Raw genomic sequence first — 20,098 nt, forward strand, 5'->3', positions numbered from 1 at the left:
ACACACAATGCTCTTTGCTTTCTTTGTTTCATCAGAAGCCAAGAGATTTTCCAATAATGCAAGTCTTTCAATTTATTCATTCACAAACACTTCTGTGTTCACACTTCTGTTGTTGTTCTCTTTCCCATTATTTCTTTAAACCCTCCTGGCTCTAATAATTTCAGCAGTACAGCATAAAAAGCCTCATTCGTTATAGAGAAGGTAGCAAAACTTCATAGTTTTGTATGCAGAAATGATTATTCACCATTGCTGAAAATACAGCAAGACAGTTCTCTAAAGTAAGATAATATGCTCACCAAATGTGGCAGTCTCAGTAGTTGGTTTTTTTGTTGGTTTGGCTTTGGTTTTTACATAATACAGAAATTAATTTATTCACTGTTTATTGCTTTTGACAAAACTAGAGAAAGTGAATCATTCAAGCTCTGAAGAAAGTTCTTACAGCCTTTGGGCGAAGGAAAAATACGAACTTGTCACCACACAAAGACATTTTAAATTATAAAATGAAACAACTTCACAAGCTACCATCTATCATTCAGCTTTAACCAACTGTAGAACATCCCAAAATTGCTTCTCAAAGGTACTTTTATTGCATAATACTTACTTGACAAGCCAATACTTTAAATGTGGAGAAAAAAAAAAAGAAAAAAAAAGTCACAGTGTCCAAGCTTTGGTATGAAAATCAAGGTATAAGATTGAAATTTTTATGCTGAACAGGTCACAAGAGGAAGAGGATTCCTTCCAGCAGAATCACTACACAAGATTTCTCCAAAAGGGAACCCTGTGGTTACCTTTTTCCCTTTCCTCCCCACTCCTCAAGTTGCAGCTATAGGAGGAAATACAGAAGGTAAGTTTTTTAAATATAGGAACTTGGAATGTATTGGGGATCCTACAGAAGCTACAAAAATTTAATACATGTACAGTGGCCTCCAGTTACATTTAGGACATCTTATTCTTTATAACAGTCCAACATTAAGAAGGCTCAGACTACAACTGTGAAGTTTTGAAGTGCAGTATAGGAATTCAAAGTAGGTAGCAGGAGCCATCTAAAAAGCAAAGCCCACATTCTCACCCCTTGTGTTCTTAAAAGTATCTTTCTTCCATGCTTCTCACTTATGTCATGAACCTGCCAAAAACACAGGCTTAGCCAAATGAAAGCATGTCAGTGATAAAGACACAGGAGTATTTATTACTTCCGAAATATGTAACGCCACAATTACATGCTTCCAGGAAGAAACTAGAATAAAACACAACTCACCCTCACAGCTTTCAACAGGACTAAGCCCTTTTCCTCTGTTTACAGTCCAACACGTCTTTGTCGGTACACCAAGGAAATCCATAATGGCAGTATATATGCGGTACCAGCTGGCAAGGACTACCTAGGTGGAAAACAGGATTTGAAGTTTCTGAACAGGAACTTTCAGACTAGCTCAATGCCCAAGGTAACCTCTCATGACAACTGGCCCTCATCCAGGATTTTTTTTTAAACTCAGAATTTCTCAACTACTTAGCATTTTTGATGATAATTTCCTAAAGGCATCCAACATAAACCAAGTATTCATTAACAGACTAAAATTATGCCTGATTTAGAATAGAAATAATTTCATGCATCAAACTGCAATATTTGGGAAAATTATGTATTTCGGTATTGTCTGGAAAGTTCCCCATTTAACTATTTTTGTTTATCAGATATTAAAATCCAAGATTTTCTTGACAGAGGACAGCTAGCCAAATTAAACCCACTAAAACCAATTAATTTTTTTTCCACCTGGCAAGAATATTAACGGACCAAATCTTCCAGGTTTTTACTCTGATAAACTTTGACAGGTTAAATTTAAGCATACATTAGAAAGGGCTTCCAGATGCAATGTAAGACAGCATTTCCAATTTCTGTGCAAAGGTTGTAAAGTTCTTGTAACAACCACCAAATTAAATCTCAACACCTGACACAGAAAACATCAGTATTTTACACACAGAAAAACTTTACAGCAAAGTCACTAGTTAACATTACGAAGCTATTCTGTCAGGATATAACTAACTTTATGGAGTTCATAAATGAGTAATGTGTCCATTCCAGTTTTGCTGCTTTGAAAGTTAAAACCCAGGGATCCCCAGACTGAAAATATGCTTCACCACTGCAATATGAGCTGTCTCAGCCCTGTGTCACAGAAAACATGTACAAGAAGGATAATTCCCTCTTTTCTTTCCCCATACAATTACTAAAACCCTTTATGTCACTTCTATCTTCAAGAAGGGCAAGAAAGAAACACAGGGAATTACACCTTGATGTCTGAGAACATGATGGCGTAAATCCTCCTGGAAACCACTTCGAAATGTACTAAGGACAAAAAAGTGACTGGAAGTAGTCAGCATGGATTTACAAAGGGGAAATCACACCTGCCCAACTTTATAACATTGAGATGACTTTCTTGGTAGATGAGGGGACAGCTGTGGATGTTTTTTTTTAATCTGGTGCCAATTCTGTTCTACACCTTAAGACCAGATGATGACACAAGAGAACATCCTCAGCAAGTTTGCACACAATCCAACATTGGAAGGAGTGGTTGATGCTTGTGCTGCCATTCAGAAGGACCTCAACAAGGCAGAGAAATGGACCAAAAGGAATCTCAGGAAAGGGAAACGCAAAGTCCTGTGCCAAGAAGGAACAACATCATGCACCAGTACAGACTGGAGCTGACCAGCTAGAAAGGAGTTTTGCAGAAAAGTGAGCCGTGGTGGACAAGTTGTACTTGAGCCAGCGATAAGCCCATGTTGCAAAGAAAGCCAAACGTATCCTTGGCTGTATGTCACCAGGACAAGAGAGGCAATTCTTCCCCTCTACTCAGCACTGCTAAGACCGTATCTCCAGTGCTGAGTGCAGTTCCAGGTTGCCCAAGACAAGGACATAAAGATGACAGACAGACTCTTTTCAGTTGACAAGACAAGAGATGACGAGCACAAATTGAAATACAGGAAATTCCATCAGAAAATATATCGGAAAAAAATTCCTCACTTTGAGGGTGGTCAGACACTGGAACAGGTTACCCAGAGGTGGAGATACTCAAAATGAAACTGGAGATGGCCCTGAGCAACCTGCTCTACTTCACCCTGCTTTGAGCAGGGTATTGGACTAGATGATCCTCAGACTCCCTTCCAACCTCAACTGTTCTGCAATTCTATAGTTCATTAATTTTTAATACCAGGGCTCCAATCATCATGGCTTACTTCACCTGTGGCCTTTACACTCTCACAATGTAAATCTTGAATATTTAAAATACAACTACATCTTTCTAGACCAAGACTCCCTGCCTCAGTATTCTGTCCTGCAAAGTACACTATCCTAAATTCCTGGAGGCTTTCTGAACATCTGTGCCTTGGCACTTCTGACTGTGTATGTGTGCATACACAAACCAGACACTTGCCCCATCTCCAGATGGGTAACAACAGGACTGGGGAACCAAATACAAATCTTTCCTCTTACCACCTGAATGTGGTTTGTACACTGCCAACAGAATGCATCTGGCAACTTAGAGACACCTGTGTAGCATATTTGCATCACCAGCCCTGAAGCTGACATTACCCCAAGGACATAAAACATTCTTGCTGAACCAATGCTGCACCAAAAAATTTTACTGATTTATCAACTTAACCTTTTTACATCACAAGTGCTTGTGTCTGCTGCAGATGCTACCACACATGAATACTCCATAAAAAGGTACTGGTTAGGTACTTCATGCAAAACACAGAAATATTTTTTGCCAAAAGCTACTTTACATGAAACAGCTAACATGGGCATAAAAATGGAAGCAAATAAGTAGTGCAAAATTGCTAAGTCAATTAGAGCACAATGGCATTTTTGGAATTTCTACTGTCCCATATCAGATGAGGCAGTAAATGCAAAACTTGGAAAACAAAAGACTGGCTCTCAGACCCAGGAGATCTCTGTGGGCAGGCCAGCCCTTTGCTGTAAAAGAACATGTAGAAAAGTCAATCCATTTTACTAGCTGCCTTTGAGTAAGCACTTTAACACCGACTACACAACACTCATCACTCCAACTCAAATTTTCATCATCCCTGCCACATACAGAAATATCAACTGTTATGTAACAACGAACAGCCAGAGAGTAAACTTAACACATTATCTCTCCGCCACAGAAATTAACACCTTATCTCTCTGCCATTTTGCATCAGGGATCACAGATGAAAACAACACAACTACTGGAACAACCTGACTATGCAGCAAATAGTTGGGAAATCAAGACTTTATTGGGACTATAATATTGTACAACTACAAAGACTGACTTGTTGCTTTTGACAGGTTTTTTTTACTGCTTATATTTGTAATTGTCGTGGTTTAACCCCAGCCAGCAACTAAGCACCACGCAGCCGCTCACTCACTCCCCCCCCCATCCGGTGGGATGGGGGAGAAAATCAGGAAAAGAAGTAAAACTTGTGGGTTGAGATAAGAACGGTTTAATAGAACAGAAAAGAAGAAACTAATAATGATAATGATAACACTAATAAATTGACAACAGTAGTAATAAAAGGATTGGAATGTACAAATGATGCGCAGGGCAATTGCTCACCACCGGCCGACCGACACCCAGCCAGTCCCCGAGCGGCAAATCCCTGCCCCCCACTTCCCAGTTCCTAAACTAGATGGGACATCCCATGGTATGGAATACACTGTTGGCCAGTTTGGGTCAGCTGCCCTGGCTGGGCATGAGAAGCTGAAAAATCCTTGACTATAGTCTAAACACTACTGAGCAACAACTGAAAACATCAGTGTTATCAACATTCTTCTCATACTGAACTCAAAACATAGCACTGTACCAGCTACTAGGAAGACAGTTAACTACATCCCAGCTGAAACCAGGACAGTAATTTACACAGACCATGTAGTGATTGCTATAGACTCACTTTTTTTTTTTCCTTATTTTGAAGTGATTTTTGCAAGTCAGACTATAGCTGAAGTCAATAAATCTTCCACAGCTAAAGAAAATAACTTCATAGTATTCAAATAAGGCACATGTTCCTAACGTTGCATTTCTAGAACTGAACTGCAATCCCTTAGGAGTTTTTTTAAAAAAAAAAAAAAGCAAAACCACCAAAAAACCTCCCAAACAAACCCCAAACCAGTGAGAGGGTAACAAAAAGCACTCATCTATATAGCATTTAGTTCTTCCAGAGCAAGGAATTAAGTAGCAAATGAAATCACTACATGCAAGTTGTATAAATACATGCATACCGAAAACTCTTACACATACAGTTCCTGAAAGCAGCTCTGCTCTGACAGAGCAGGAGAATGAGTATAAATGCTAGTACCCAATGATTACAGCCATTATGAGTCCTCGGTTCTCAAAAAAATAAGCTGCTGCTGACACACGGAGTTACAGAAAGGTACATTAACCAAAGGAGTTCTCCCTTTGCAAAATGTTTGACACACTGGCAAAACCACAAGAGAGAAAAACAAACACTTCTGTACTTAAAAGATATGTTCTTTTCAGTGACAAAAAAGCAGAGTAGGAATGTTATCTAACCAGGTAACAAGTCTAACATCAAGTATGTACAAAACAACAGCAGTCAGTCTTCTACAGAGGAATTCCTTCTGCAACAGGTAAGTAAACTATTACCATTCATGGATTTTAGGGCCACAGTGAACTGTGATGATTGGTTAGTTCACTGTCCTACACAAAACGCAAGCCAAAATAACCTCTCAGTACCTGTATCACTGCAGACTTTATTGCCACATACTACTGATACTTCACGTTGTATTTCCCGAAGTACACAATGTACAAAAGAACAAAAGAAGACAAGTATAGAATTGGATTGCAACCTCAGGGCATGAAATACTAAGATGTAAAAAGTATTCACATTTGATTGAACGTACTTGAAGTCTGAGAATTCATTACAATGTATAAAGTAACTTCCTCATTTTACGTCTGGAACTAAAATATGGTATTTAAGCAATATTTCATTAGTCACTATATCTTTACAACCACGTTTTGCAGAGTAACATTTCTTAGAAATTTGTAGTCAAATCTAAAGAAACCAAAGATTTATCAGAAGGTTTTATTTTTAAAACATAGCTCACCTCTGGGTAAAGATTGAACCTTTGTAAGGTGTTAATCACTAAAGGATATTCAGTTAGTCTGTCATTCATAATTGCCCATACTCCATTCCAAAATGATGGTGCCTCAATAATGATCTTGAAGTAGGAATAATAAAGACCCTACAGGAGAGCAGAATCATTATTTACAATTGAAGAGGTCACTTCTGCTTCACGAACTGCCATATACAAGCTTCATCTTAAAATCAAACTTTGTAATGTAACAAATAGGACAAAATGATTCAAAATTACTATCCAGTTTTCCAAATCTCTTCTCTTAGTGCAAGCTATTAGAAACAAGCAATGTGGGTTTCCTTCCACCAAGTTTCATAGCACATCTCTCATTTGGGCTGGTAACTATGCACTAGCATAGTATTTCACAGTTCTCAGAATAAAAGCAGCCAAAAGATGTATATATATGCAAAAATTATTAATTTAAAAAATAATTAAAAAACCAGCTGCAAAACAAGACTATAATTGAGTACACTACAAGGTACTTGTAGTTTTGTATTTTAGGTCCTCTAGAATCACATTTTTTAATTATATTTTAGGTGAACTGGGAAGACATACATTCACAGTGATCAGCTGCAAGACACACAAATGCTCTGCATGTAACAGTGTAATGCATGTTAGTTGCAAGATATCAATACTTATCCAGAAGGTATGAGGAAATTTTGGAAAGCCCACAATCACAAGATTACAGACAGAAGTTTTCCAATCACTGAATCTTTATTGAAACATAATCTAACCATTTCCGTGCGAAAAGCCATTTCTCTTTCTAGCGTGGACAGGTGAGAAAAATGACGGTCATTTTCAAAAAGAGTTGTTATGTGACACCTGTTAAAAAATAATAATAATTAAAACTGATTAAAGAGTTTTAGAACCTGTACTAAGTCATATATACCAAGGAAGAACTGGCAAAATGTTCAATGAAACCCAAAGTTCACTTACAAACTGCTATTTTAATTTACTCTAATATTATACCAACATTCTCCTCTATTCAGACTATTTTAAATGGAAAAAATATGAATCCATAGAGCATTTAGTAAATTCTATCATGGAATTAGTTATAATAATCAATACGTTTTAACTTAAGTGCAGACACTTAAGGATCAAAAGTTTAATGCTATTAAAACTATCAAATCTACATATTAGGAAAGAAAATGCAAATATCTGACAAATTAAAAGAATCACAGAATAAAAGCTGATGAAAATAATGGTACACATACAAGTAGTGTATGTTTTTTCCACAAAAACCTTCCCTGACTTGTATTTTAATGCAGTTATCTGCCATTATATATAGATGCGCTTACCATCAAAAGTATATTTAAATAAAGGTGCAACTATGGAGGGGGGGAGGGGGGAAGCCAGGAAAAATGCAAATAATTTTGGAAGGAAAACTTGCTATTTCCAAGAGGAGCTTCATCTCCAGAAAGGATGGAAAAAGAAAAACAGAGCAGTGCACACGACTCTGCTTTTGAACAGGAATTTGCAAGAAACAAACTACTAAAAATCAGTAGTTCTCTTTGGGCTGGGAAACAAAAACAGAGTGGCAGACTCTGTCACTTTTTATCTCTGCAAAAGCAGCTGCTGTAAGTCACTTCAGAAGCCATTTTATTTCAAGTCCATATTACAAAATGGAATGGCAAGGATTAGGATGGAACCTGAAACACGAGGATTACATTGACAAAAAGTAGTTGAAAGGCCATTCTTCCGCACATAAAGAAAACATTGGCGAGACTTCTCTGAAGAGCTTAGAGAAAACGTGATGTAAAACTAAGAAATTAAAGCAGAATCTAAATAAGCAGAACATAGGAGAAAGACTTACCTGGACTTTCAAAACCTATTGAGGGTAAAAATGTCTGTTAGTGCAAATGCATCTGAGTTTGTACAGCTAAGCAACAACTTTCTACCTGGAAAGCAGGCTTCACTCTTCGCAGAACAGGCTTAAGAAACCCTTCACATCAGCTTCACAAGAACAGAATTATTCATCTTAGAGACAACAATTCAGTTTTGAGAGGAAAGATCTAAATATAAATTATCCTAATAGCTTGTCTAAATATAAGTCACAATAATATTTTTATTATTTTAAAATGTCATATTACTCTCAAGCAATAAATTTAACCTTACCAATGTAGGACTCCTGCAAAAGCAGCTGTAAAGGAAACAAAACAGTGTTAAGTTACTCAAATATTTAAAGCACTGAACTTGAAATCATGTTCTTTAAAGTAATTACAGTACTACTTCAGAGATGCACAGAAGGTACTCAGCCTCCAGACGAACAGAATAAGAACATCTGAATTAACTTTTATGGCCAGCTCTTTAAAAATCTGAAATTATGCTAATGGCATTCAGCAATAGGCAATGTTCCCACCTATATCCTGCATCGCTCAAGTTGATCCATCAGAATCTAATGCACCCATTTGAGCTATCAATAACACAACTGAACTATAAGCTTTTATTTTTAATAAGCATAAATATTTTCAACACTTTTATGATACCTATTTGTGACTGTTCACTCAACTGCTGCTCAGATTTTGGCTAACACACAGCTCATGCTAAGGCCCGATGTATGCTAGGACTGTTAGGGCAACACACAGGCAGGACCCAGTAGCCAAAAAAGGGTTAAAGGTCATTATGCAGCCATTATCACCTGCAGCTTGTTGTCTCCTGCAGCCATAATCCTCACATACTCATTGTCTGGCAGTTTCTTCAGAACCTGCTAACTCATGGGAATGGTATAGACCAAAATTCCAAGCTGGAAGGTATAAATACATCAGCTTACCCAAAAAGTTTTGGAAGCAGATCCAGCAGCAGCTGTGCTGGTGAGGCTTTTGTGCTTCCCAGTGTGATACAGGGGACACCTGCACCATGACGGAAGAGGAAGGATGAGCATTCCCACCATTGGCTAGGTAACCGTTTTGCTCATAGGTGCACAAGTTAGGAGCTACAAGTTGAGTTACAAATTAAAGAACTAGGGAGTTAGAAACCTCATGCCTTAAGTGATGAATTAGTGAATTCCTGTGCTAGCCTAGTCTGTACAAAGTGGACTAAGCACTTGTTTGTCATGTTTGTTTGTTTTTTTTCCCTAATGAGCTCACAAAATAAAGTTTAATTTACAGAGAACATTGTCCTGTAAGTTTGAGAGATCCAAACGGACCGTGACAATCAACACAAATCTAATTGAGACTATAACTGCTAAAAAAGGTAGACTCTGTATGTAATAACATGCCATTTGTCCATTCAGAGACTATCTGCACTGTTGTCATGTAGGCACAGAACAAGGTAGGTAATTTGAGAGACAAAAGGAAAAGGCAAATAATCATAAAGTGGTGGGTAAACAGTCTAGGTCTCTAACTTCTTGAGCATAACAAGACTCACAGAGAGCAAGAGCCACTCCATTTTGCTTGGGCAGCATTCGCAACATATCCAGAGCTCACCATGCAAGCAAAGCCAGCATGAGTGAGGGATAAAGGGTAGGCATTCAGCAGGACCACAGTATTACTCCTAGACCAAAGGTGTCTTGATTGCCCTCTAGCACACTGTGGCTTTCTGCCACAGAAAGGTCAGGTAGACTGGTTGCCTTCAATCCAAGAAAATCTTTATGGTTAATGAAGAGCCCTCTTATTCACATAGGCTATAAGAACCAGAGAGAAAGAGGACAAGCACTCTCCCTGCTTCCACCTAGCTGCAGCTGGAAAGGTGCTGAGCACTGTGTCCCTCTCCAGGGTGCTGATCTGCACACACCTCCCACAATTACAGGCATCCGGCACAGCCCTCGCTGCTGTGACAACATGGAACGGATGGGTCAAATTGCTTGCACATAGGTAAAACATACATCAAATGACTGCACACTGATGCAGAATATGGTTGGAGAGTTAGGGAATGCACATGTGTTCAGACTGCATGTTACATGCGTATGGTGGTCTGCTTCTGGAAAGCAGCAGGGACAAGAGAAAGAAAAACACCTTTGCAAAACTGCTAGATTGATGTGGAAGAGGAGTGGGCTCAATGTACACTTCATGCCCTAGTATATATTCCCAAACCCCATGTTCCTCCAACACAGAGCCTGGAACTGCTGCTGCTGGCAGTATTTGTTATCATTGTCACCACAATGCTGCTACTGGCAGTACTTGTTATCATTGTTGCCACAGGTCATAATGCAACAAACTACATTAATATTAAAATTGAGGTTCATAAAAGTTTTGTATACAAAGATGTGTGAGGTGAAACTGGGTAAGATAGAAAAAAAAAAGAAAAAAAGAATTACCTAAGGGGGGAAAAAAAATTCTAAACTACCTGCCTGTACAATTTAACATTTACCTCAAGTTACATACTTCACAAAGTAGCTGAAGTTGTACAATACCACATTCAAACTTCTAGGAGTTTTTCAGCTTCACTTCAGTCACTGAAGTAGTCTTCTCAAAGAGAAGCCTGGATTTCAGTTAGATAATGAATAATACCACCAGCTTTCATTTAAAACTTTACATTTTTACATATACTTTCAAGAAAAAAATTCACCAAAGGATTGCTTGGTATAGTTCACATTAAGTGGAATTTAATGTCTTAGGAAAAGTTTCAGGAGCTACAGACTTTCTTTATACTAGGGACATTTACATTAGTTCTCATGAAAAGCTGCAAATTCCTTTTTCAGAAAAGCAGATATGGTTAAGAGATAGAGCTAATGTGCTTATCTGGAATTCTATCAGCAACACAGCAAACAATATTCCATAAACAAACATGTTTTGCAGCAATTGTACGGAAAGAAACAGAGCAGCCCATTAGTTATTACTTAGTTATTACTTACTGAGTCTCACATTTGCACAAGGCATTATTTCATTTCTCAGCAACATTTCTAAGATTCCCAGTAAGATTAGATGCTATAATACGTTTACATATACACGCACCCCAACTATAAAAAACCACCAATTTTAAGACAGATCACACGTTAGGTAAGAATATACGGTGAAGTCAAAATAAATGCACATTAGCTACCAATACTGTTAATGACCTCAAATTCATGTGGTTCCAAATAAGCCAAATGGGCAGTATTTCATTGTTGCAAATAAATTATCTATTAATACGGAAATTACATTTCAGATTCAAACATAGCACTTATTTCATTGAGAAAACAATGTATTTAAATCTGATTCTTCCCTTCGGTAATTGTTTTATTGAAAGTCAATGCATTAAGTGTAAATACATTCACAGTTATTTTAGAGAACTTCATATACATTTTTAGAAAACTTCACAATATCACTCTATTATAAGTATAAAATGAAGACCTCCTATAATTGCACAGCACTTCATGTAATTACTCAGATTTCAAGAGACAATGTGCTTAATTATTCATAGACATCCACTATGAGTCCAAATCGGCATTTTTCAACAGACTGAATCCAGACTTACATTAAGCTAGTTTCTGACGGAAAACATGCAGATCAGCTCTCTTAAGTTACCATCCTTTGATCCCATTAATGTCCTTACTGGGAAGGGAATGAAGGAGAGGACAGGAGAGATATACTAGAGTCCTAATGCTACAAAGACTTATATAGCTACTATGTACTTGAACTTGCAGATGCCATTTTTTCACCCAACCTAAGAATACCTAAAAGCAGACTCTATGGTCAGATTTTTGCAGGCTAGGGCTATTACGTAAAATCTGATAGTTTATTCTTCAGATTTCCTATTTTTGCCTGTGTTCTGTTCTAAAAAAAGCAATAGGAATGGCATGTAAAAAGCGTTCTAATTCTGGAAATTAAGTACTGAAGAATAAAGCCGTAATATACAGAACTCACCAAAAGAACAACAAATGCTGAGATACTGTAATGCAACAGGATGTAAAACATACTAGAAACTGCTTAATACTTTGCAAATATCCCCAAAGCAATTAGGTAGGAATACAGCAGAACTGGGAACAATCAGGAATGTGCAAGCATTGCCTACGTCTACAGCTTAGTCAAGACGTTTCATTTGAGATTTTGTGCAATCTAGAAAGGTGTCTTCAAGAATAAGGCCTCAATTCAATGGTCATTTAAAAAAAACCCCAACATAATAGGGAAAAGTGTTGTTTAAGAATGCCCTTGAAAATCTGTCAACTTTATTGTTGCACATAAATTGGAGATAATTCTTAAGAGAAAAAAATCCACACCCTATAACAAAACTAGCTCCAGCTGTGGGAGCCTCTGTTTTTAAAATCTGGACCTTAAAGCTTAAGCAAAGCAACAACAAAAATTCAAATACCACTAAAACTAACCAAACCCCACTATTTCATATTTACTATATGTGCATTCTTTGCTACTGCAAATACTGTATGCTATTACATACTTTGCTATAAGTGACAAGTCCTATTAAAAATATAAATCGCTCCCTGAAGTATTTAATTGGTTACCTGGGTTTCACAGCTGAATTCAAACTCCATAAATTATAAAGCGCTCTATCTAATCTGCTCTTGAATTTCAGTCAAAGGAAAGCATTTTTCAATTTTGACCATCAGTTTAACATGTCTTTCTATGTCATTTAAGTCACTACTAGTCTAGGAAATGCTGAATAAACAGAGGTAAGCAAAGCAATTCAGGAATAGTTTATTCATCAATTAGTTTGTAAGCTAAGGGTTGTTTCCCTGCCACTACTTTGCAAAGTAATTCATCAAACTGAAGAAACTCCCTTTGGCAACAAGCACTACTGGTGGTGTGATTAATAGTATCAGCATCTTTGGAATACCCTGACAGTCTTTTAATATAATACCTTTAAGAGTATATCTAATTGTACATCTGACAAATATGCTATTATTTAACATTTGTTAACTTTAGGAATGCATTTCTTATTTAATTTTGCAAATACTTTAGGTACTTCTTCCAAGACTTTGGCCATTAGCCGTTTTATTATTTACTCCAAAATATTCCCAAAGATAGCAATATTTGAATTTACATCCCCCTACAGTTGTATGTTCTTCCACCCGTAATCCTTCCAAACAAGGTGGTTTGATTACATTACTTAGTACAAGTTGCTTTTTTTTTTTCCCCCAGAAAGTAATGACTGTATAGGAGAGATCCATAAATACCTGGACAATTATTTTCCTACAAATGTTCTGATATCACATCAACTGCTACAATAACAGCTTTACAAAAGTTACCAGGTAGGAAGTTATTTCCTGTCCCTTTTCAACATAAACTATGTTTTTTTTGTTTTTCCAAGTTATATTTCCAAACGTATTTTGATACAGCTTACAACTCCAGAGAAAGAAAGGTAAAAAGAAGAGTATCCCCCACCCTCCCCAACGTATTCCTTCTACTTACCCAGAAGGAAAGTGAGCCACATCTTGCTATCGGATTTTATGATAAAGGCCTTTCTGTCATCAACAAATACTGTCAAAAGAAAACAAATACCTTAAGCATCAACTCAGAACAGACTCTGTAAAAGGAAACCTGTTTGAACTCTGCAGCATTAGTTTCTGTAAAAATCTTGACTTCAAAAATGCTGAAAGAAATTTCATACAGCAAGTTAGCAACTACACGTAAAAGCTTTAAACATTACAGATAGACTATTAAGGTGACTACACAATCATCAGGTTTTTAATTCCTGAAATAACTTTTGCAAAATAACTTGTCAAAAGAGGATTTCTACATAGATACATTATTGACGATTTCACTCATACAGAAAGTCAGCCTTTCAAAGAGTAAGCAACCCTCCCTCTTCAGCAAAGCGTTATCAAGAAATAAGCTGGCCATGCCAACACTGTAAGCTGAGCTAGTCAACACCATTAGAGAGATTGTTTTAACAAGAGTTAGTTACACAAACAGCACATTTTCCCATTCCTCCCCCACAGGATGCTAACGCGGTAAAAAGCCCTTTTCCTTCCCCTCGTCCCCGATTCTCGACGGTACCAGTGTGGGTCTTGTAAGCTTTTTTTTTTTTAACCTCCTCCGGTTGTGGCAGGCAGGAGGACGGGCACGGGGAGAGCGGGAAAGCGACCGGCCGCCTGCTGCTGCCTCAGGCAGCGCCAGGCACAACCACCCCAGGGGGCAGCAGACGCCGTGAGGCTACCGGGTGCCCGCTGCCTGGCCAAGGCTCTTCGCTCCGCTCCGCTCCGCTCCCCGCCCCCGGACCGCCTTCCCGAAGAAGGACGTCCCGGCGCTCCCCTTCCCCCGGCGGTAGGGAAAAGCCGCGCCGTGCCGGGCAAGTCTACCGACACCCGGAAAGAGGGGAGGGAGGCGAGACCGAGCCCCATCCCACCTCCCCCGGAGCGGAAGGGCTGCCCCCCTCCCCCGGCCGAGGGGGGGCAGAGGGAGCGGGGACAGGATTTGGAGGAGGGGGGCGGCTCGCTCCCCTCACCCCCCACCTCACCTCGGAGCTGGTCTCTGCAGACGCGCAGGAGCCTCAGGGGGCCGCGGCCCAGCGCGTCGCGCTCCCCCTCAGCCGCGGGCCCCTCCCTGCAGGGTCTCTGGGGGTCGCTCCTGGCTCCCCGCCGGCCGCCGCCTCCCTTCCGCATGGCGCGGGCCCCGCCGGGGACCTGCCTGCCGGGCGACTGCGGCGGGCGCCCGCGGCCGCTCCTGGGGCTGGCGCCCGGCGACTGGTGCTGCTGTTGCCCGGGCTTGAGCGGCGGCGACTCTTTGTTCCTGCCTCGGGTCGGGACGACCATCTCCGCATAGTCCCCGCCGGGGCCGGGGTGCCGCGCCGGAGGGAAGTGGAGGGGGGGCGGTCCTCAGCGAGGAGGTTCCCCCACCCCCGGGCAGGGCCCGGAGGCCACGGGGCGGAGACGGAGGCGGTGGGCTGGTAGTAACGGGGTGAGGGGGGCAGCCGGTCACTACTCCAGCGGGCTGCGCCGCCACTGCCGCCTGCTCCGCCCGGTTGGCCACGTGGGGGCGGGGGCGGCGCTCTCCGGCGGGGCGGGTAACGGCTCCCCGCGCCCCCCCTCTCCCCGCTCCGCCCCGTCGCTCACGCACGCGCGGCCCCGGAGCCCGGCGGCCGCGCGGAGCCGTTGCTCCCGCCCCCCCTCCCCCCGCCAGCGCGCCGCACGTGCTGCCTGGCCCGCGCGCGGGGCTCCGCGGCCTTCGGCAGGGCCCTCTCTCAGAGGAGGCGGGAGCGGGGCTGTTGCCGCTCACCTCCCACCTGAGGGCCGGCCGCCGTTTTTGTAAGCAGCGTCTCCGTTAAATCAAGCCCACCCCAGAAAGACAGGAGCTCTCTCTGGAGTGTGCCCCCCCCCTCCCCGTCAAACTCCCCAAATTTTAACTGCCAGAAGGTGACTTGGCTGTGGTGGTGCCGTGTCCAAGGGGCTTCCCAGCCACAGACAACACCTCCTCTTTCTCCTTCTCCTCCTTGTTTTGGAGTTTAAAGGTGGGTTTGCCTTCTGGTGTGCCGGCCGCGTGGCAGCCCCCCTGTGGCCTCCGCCATAGACCAGAGCACTAGGCAGGGCTGCTGGTAGCTCCCAGCTCACAATCAACATGCAACTCCAGCCAAAACATTTCTCTAGGTTCAGAGGTTAAAAGGTCCAGTTACACAGAGGTCCTGTGTAACATGGACACTGGAGACCTGACACGTTGTTTCACGACTTTTCTAGAGCAGTCGTCTTCAGTACCTCACAGCAGCAATGACCATAGCTCCTCCACTAACATCTGGAATTACGGTTCTTGTAAGCGTGGTGAACATACAACTGTTGAACAAGACCCAGCTACAGCAAAACTATCTTTCCTTCTCCTTCCTGCGCTTTTCTGCTCAGCAACAGCAATGGTCAGACAGTGACTCATCTGATAGGGATATCTTAATTACCACTTTTTGATAATGTTGATTAAATATAGCAAAATATAACCTCTTCATTAATTGCAACCTCTCCAAACAGATCCATTTCACTCCTCCCTGACTTCTCGTTACTTTTTTCCCCTGGAAGTTCTTTCTTGACCTTACATATTCCTTGCCTCTCAGGTGCTCTTCATTGCTGCCTTCAGGATTTTCTTTGACCCTTCATTTCTCTATATGTTTCTGTTCCCACGCTTTCAACGTGTTTGAGTTTTCTTGGCATCATCTTTCCACTCTTTGCATATTTTTCCTGGCCTTTTCACACTTTTCCTCTGACATAACAGATGTGGGGCTCTTTCTAAAATGTTTACAACTTCTGTTTTGGATTTTCAGCTCCTTTTCCTAAATATTTTTATGAATCCTATCTTGTGAAATGCAAGGTTTGAGGCTTATGCGGCAAAAACTAAGATAGTATTTAAAAAATATGTTTAATAAATATATAGTCGGCATATAGTTAGCACGTGAAGGTAGTTTGGTGCAGATTCAGCTACCAAGGTAATGAACGTATGAGAACAGGACAGCCTTTGCTGTCTTTGTGGTAGTAGGAAAGTTGTTACCACAGTAAGGGTATAAAGATACAAGCTGGTACAGCTGAATAAAACAAGTCTGTGGGACTGACAGAGGGCCTCTGTGTCTACATGTACGCTTGGCTCCACATTTCTTTGCTTGTTGAGGGAAAATCGTCTTTTTACCCCGAGCTCTTTTGGGGAGATAATTGCAAAGGGCATGTGTTACATTGATCTCAAAAAACAAGAAGGAAGAAATAGTATTTTTCATTTGACCAGCTTATATAGTTACATAAAACCGCCACTCTCTGGAGCATGCAGGCTCCTCTTGCAATGTGAATTACCTGTAGCAGTTTCATATTTCAAGAAACATTTATCTGTGCGTATTATATACTAAATATAAATGAAAGCGTAAAAGGAACGCCATTTGAATGTTTGAAGACTACATACTATTTTCCTACCTCTTTCCAAGAGAAAAAGTTCCACAATCTGCTCTTTTTCATATTTGATTTTAATTGTGCAGCCTTGTCATAAATTTAGTAACCAAAGGACTCTATTGTTGCTGGCTGAGTGATTGAAATGTACAGGCTCCAGATAGTGAAGGAGTTCTGCATGTAAGTGGCATAGAAAAAGAGTAATATGATATGTTCTGCTGATTCTTAACTCCTGAAACCTATTTTCAATTTTTGCCAAAATCAGCGGAGTCATGGAACACTTACGAACTTGAAGAGTTGAGATTATTAAGGTTCAAATGGTTGCTGTGGGATGGCTCAACCATTGAGATTAACTGGGCCTGCTCCAGCCTGCAGCAAATCAATTACCCTCAGAGCAAATCAATTACCCTCAGGCTTTTTTTTTTATTAAAACTCTTAAGGCAATTTATTTCAAAAGGTACCACCCACAGAACCTGATGACAAAGGCACGTATTACTAAACTAAACAACTCTAAAGATTTTAAAAGTTATTATAAGAATGCAAAGACAGAACATCACATTCTTAAATGTAAAAGTGCCCATATTCAGCAACTATAAATTGCTAAAGAAAACCATCAATGCTACTTCAAGATCTGCAGTAGAGCAGTACACCTCTAAAAATAAAATGACACTTGCCTCAATCTGTATGAGACACAAGTAGTAAGAAATAAACCTTGGATTTATATCATCACAGGAGTTGCATATTTTTCCAGAAGTGCTATGTTTATTTCCAACATCATGTTTCATACAGGGTAGCTCATTACTGATCCTGCATATGACAGCGAAAGGAGTGATCCCAGTAAACCAGCACATTCCTTGCTGTTTATAACAAAAAAAAAAAGGGCAGGGGGGTGGGTGGGTGGAAGACCTATGATAACTCTGAAAGTAAATTTGGTTTCTCTCAACTCTTGGGGGTGCTGAAGGATATATAATAGCCCATAGGAGAAACATAATCTTAATCATTTTATCCTAACTTTTGTCCAGGGACAGCAAAATCCTTAAGATGTTGCTCCACAGTTTTCTGCTATGCCAGGACAAAGCACATCCTAGAACACAACATTCCTGTTTTACTAGGTCTTCCCTATCTCTCTGACCACATATTTTCCATGATCACTGGACTGTCTCTTCATATTTCCAAATCACCCTGCCAGGTATCAGCAACCTCAGGATGCTGAGCTGTATGGTGGTTGTGACACACTGTCAGTGGAGATAACTCACAGTCCTCAGGTATTAGGCCCTTAAAACACATTGTCTTGGCAGTCCCTATGTATTCTCTAGCAGTATTCATTCCTCAGGACACTGGACATGCACACCTCATCACAAAACAGTCCAGAGCTTGCTTGCTTTTTCCTCCACTCATTCTCATCTTCTGTACTGTTTATTGCCACCAGTTCTCTCACTTTTCCTATTGCCTCAAGTGAGACCTTCACTTTGCAGTTTATTACCAATACCAACCCCTTCTTTCTCCCAAGGTGATCTGAATAAGAGTGCCTGTAGAGAATTCCCTTTTTATATCTATAATACTGTTTCTTGTACTGCTCTGCTTTGTTCCAGTGGCACTGCCTCAGAGCATATTCTGCAGATTTTGTGGCAAGGCTGCCATTGCCACCTACCACAGGGCTTTGCTTCTGTGAAGTTTGTGTTGATCCCCCGCACTTTTCACACATTCAGCAGCAGTCTTAATAATAGCAGGACTGCATTGTAGCAAGTTAGGGAACTTCAGGCTCCCTTTCCTTCGTTTATTTAATCTAAGGTTAGCATGCAATGAGGGCATAATCTGGAAAGTATGTCTCTTCGGCAAACAATTGTGTGGCTGCTGCCTGGGTAGATGTGCTCAACCTAGCGTTAAACTAGCCATTTTGAGTGCTGACAGCAACATAGCTGCAGCAATGTGGAGCTCAGAGCCTCAGATAACTAGCCAGGCAGTTAGAGCATTTTGAGCTCCATACCATATGGTCATATTTGACTTATCTCATTATTAATCCTACTTGAGCTTCAGTCACAGAGCAAATTCTTCCCTAAAGAAGGAACTTCATGAGAACAGAAATAGTTGAGACCTCTTCTTGTGAAGACCAGGCTGAATAGAAGTGCGGAAGGCTACAGCAGAAGTAAAGAAGGAGGATTACCCTCGGAGTTTGTAAGTGGAGGAATCAGCCAGGAAAAAAAAAAGCAGAAGGTAGTGGCAAACAAGTTTAGAGTGTGCAACTTGTCCTATTTAACAGCTCTGTGGGGCCAGTTCTCTTTCTGCAGGATACAAATATCCTGCCTTGAGTTAACTCCTTTAAACATGCATTGACTGTATCCTGAAGAGGGAAAAATATGCTCCTGGTGAGTTAGTAATACAGCAATCTGATCTCTACTTGCACATGTCTGTTCGCTTCTATCTTCTCACACTTTTAAAATTGCAGTTGCATTTTAACTATATATATGTATGTAACCATATAGAACTGTGTATTGGTTTTGTGTGTCAAGGTTTTGGTAGCGGGGGGGTTACAGGGGTGGCTTCTGTAAGAAGCTGCTGGAAGCTTCCCCTGTGTTCGAGAGAGCCCATACCAGCCGGCTCTAAGACAGACCTGCCGCTGGCCAAGGCCAAGCCAATCAGCGATAGTGGTAACACCTCTGTGATAACATTTTTTAAGAAGGAAAAAAAAGTTGGGACAGTGAGAAAACAGCCGCCAGAGCGAGGAGTGAGAACATGTAAGAGAAACAACCCTGCGGACACCAAGGTCAATGAAGAAGGAGGGGGAGGAGGTGCTCCAGGTGCCGGAGCGAAGATTCCCCTGCAGCCTGTGGTGAAGACCATGGTGAGGCAGGTTGTCCCCCTGCAGTCCATGGAGGTCCACGGTGGAGCAGATATCCACCTGCAGCCTGTGGAGGACCCCATGCCAGAGCAGGTAGGTTCCCGAAGGAGGCTGTGACCCCGTGGGAACCCCGCGCTGGAGCAGGCTCCTGGCAGGACCTGCGGATCTGTGGAGAGAGGAGCCCATGCTGGAGCAGGTTTTCTGGCAGGACTTGTGACCCCGGGGGGGACCCACGCTGGAGCAGTTCGTGAAGAACTGCAGCCCGTGGGAATGGCCCACGTTGGAGAAGTTCGTGGAGGACTGTCTCCCGTGGGTGGGACCCCACACTGGAGCAGGGGAAGAGTGTGATGAGCCCTCCCCCCTGAGGAGGATTGAAGCGGCAGAAAATAACGTGTGATGACCGTAAACCCCATCCCCG

General features: G+C 41.4%; 1 protein-coding gene across 3 annotated transcripts in view; it reads right to left on the bottom strand.

The window, feature by feature from the left end:
- DPY19L1 (dpy-19 like C-mannosyltransferase 1) overlaps positions 1-14,956 on the bottom strand; it is a 53,074-nt gene extending 38,118 nt beyond the window's left edge. For 2 of the 3 annotated variants that reach the window (XM_069809287.1, XM_069809293.1), the window contains exons 1-6: positions 14,453-14,956; positions 13,405-13,473; positions 8,237-8,261; positions 6,856-6,943; positions 6,092-6,229; positions 1,256-1,376 (exon numbers count right to left, since the gene is read on the bottom strand). In XM_069809287.1, the coding sequence (XP_069665388.1) occupies positions 1,256-1,376; positions 6,092-6,229; positions 6,856-6,943; positions 8,237-8,261; positions 13,405-13,473; positions 14,453-14,747 (736 nt within the window). In that variant the 5' untranslated portion in view covers positions 14,748-14,956. Of the gene's footprint in view, positions 1-1,255; positions 1,377-6,091; positions 6,230-6,855; positions 6,944-8,236; positions 8,262-8,891; positions 9,054-13,404; positions 13,474-14,452 lie in introns of all 3 variants that reach the window. The other variant, XM_069809299.1, reaches the window with a different exon arrangement.
- Between the last annotated feature and the right edge of the window lie 5,142 nt (positions 14,957-20,098).

This window comes from Haliaeetus albicilla, chromosome 2 (genome assembly GCF_947461875.1).
Source record: "Haliaeetus albicilla chromosome 2, bHalAlb1.1, whole genome shotgun sequence".
NCBI classification, from domain to species: Eukaryota; Metazoa; Chordata; class Aves; order Accipitriformes; family Accipitridae; genus Haliaeetus; species Haliaeetus albicilla.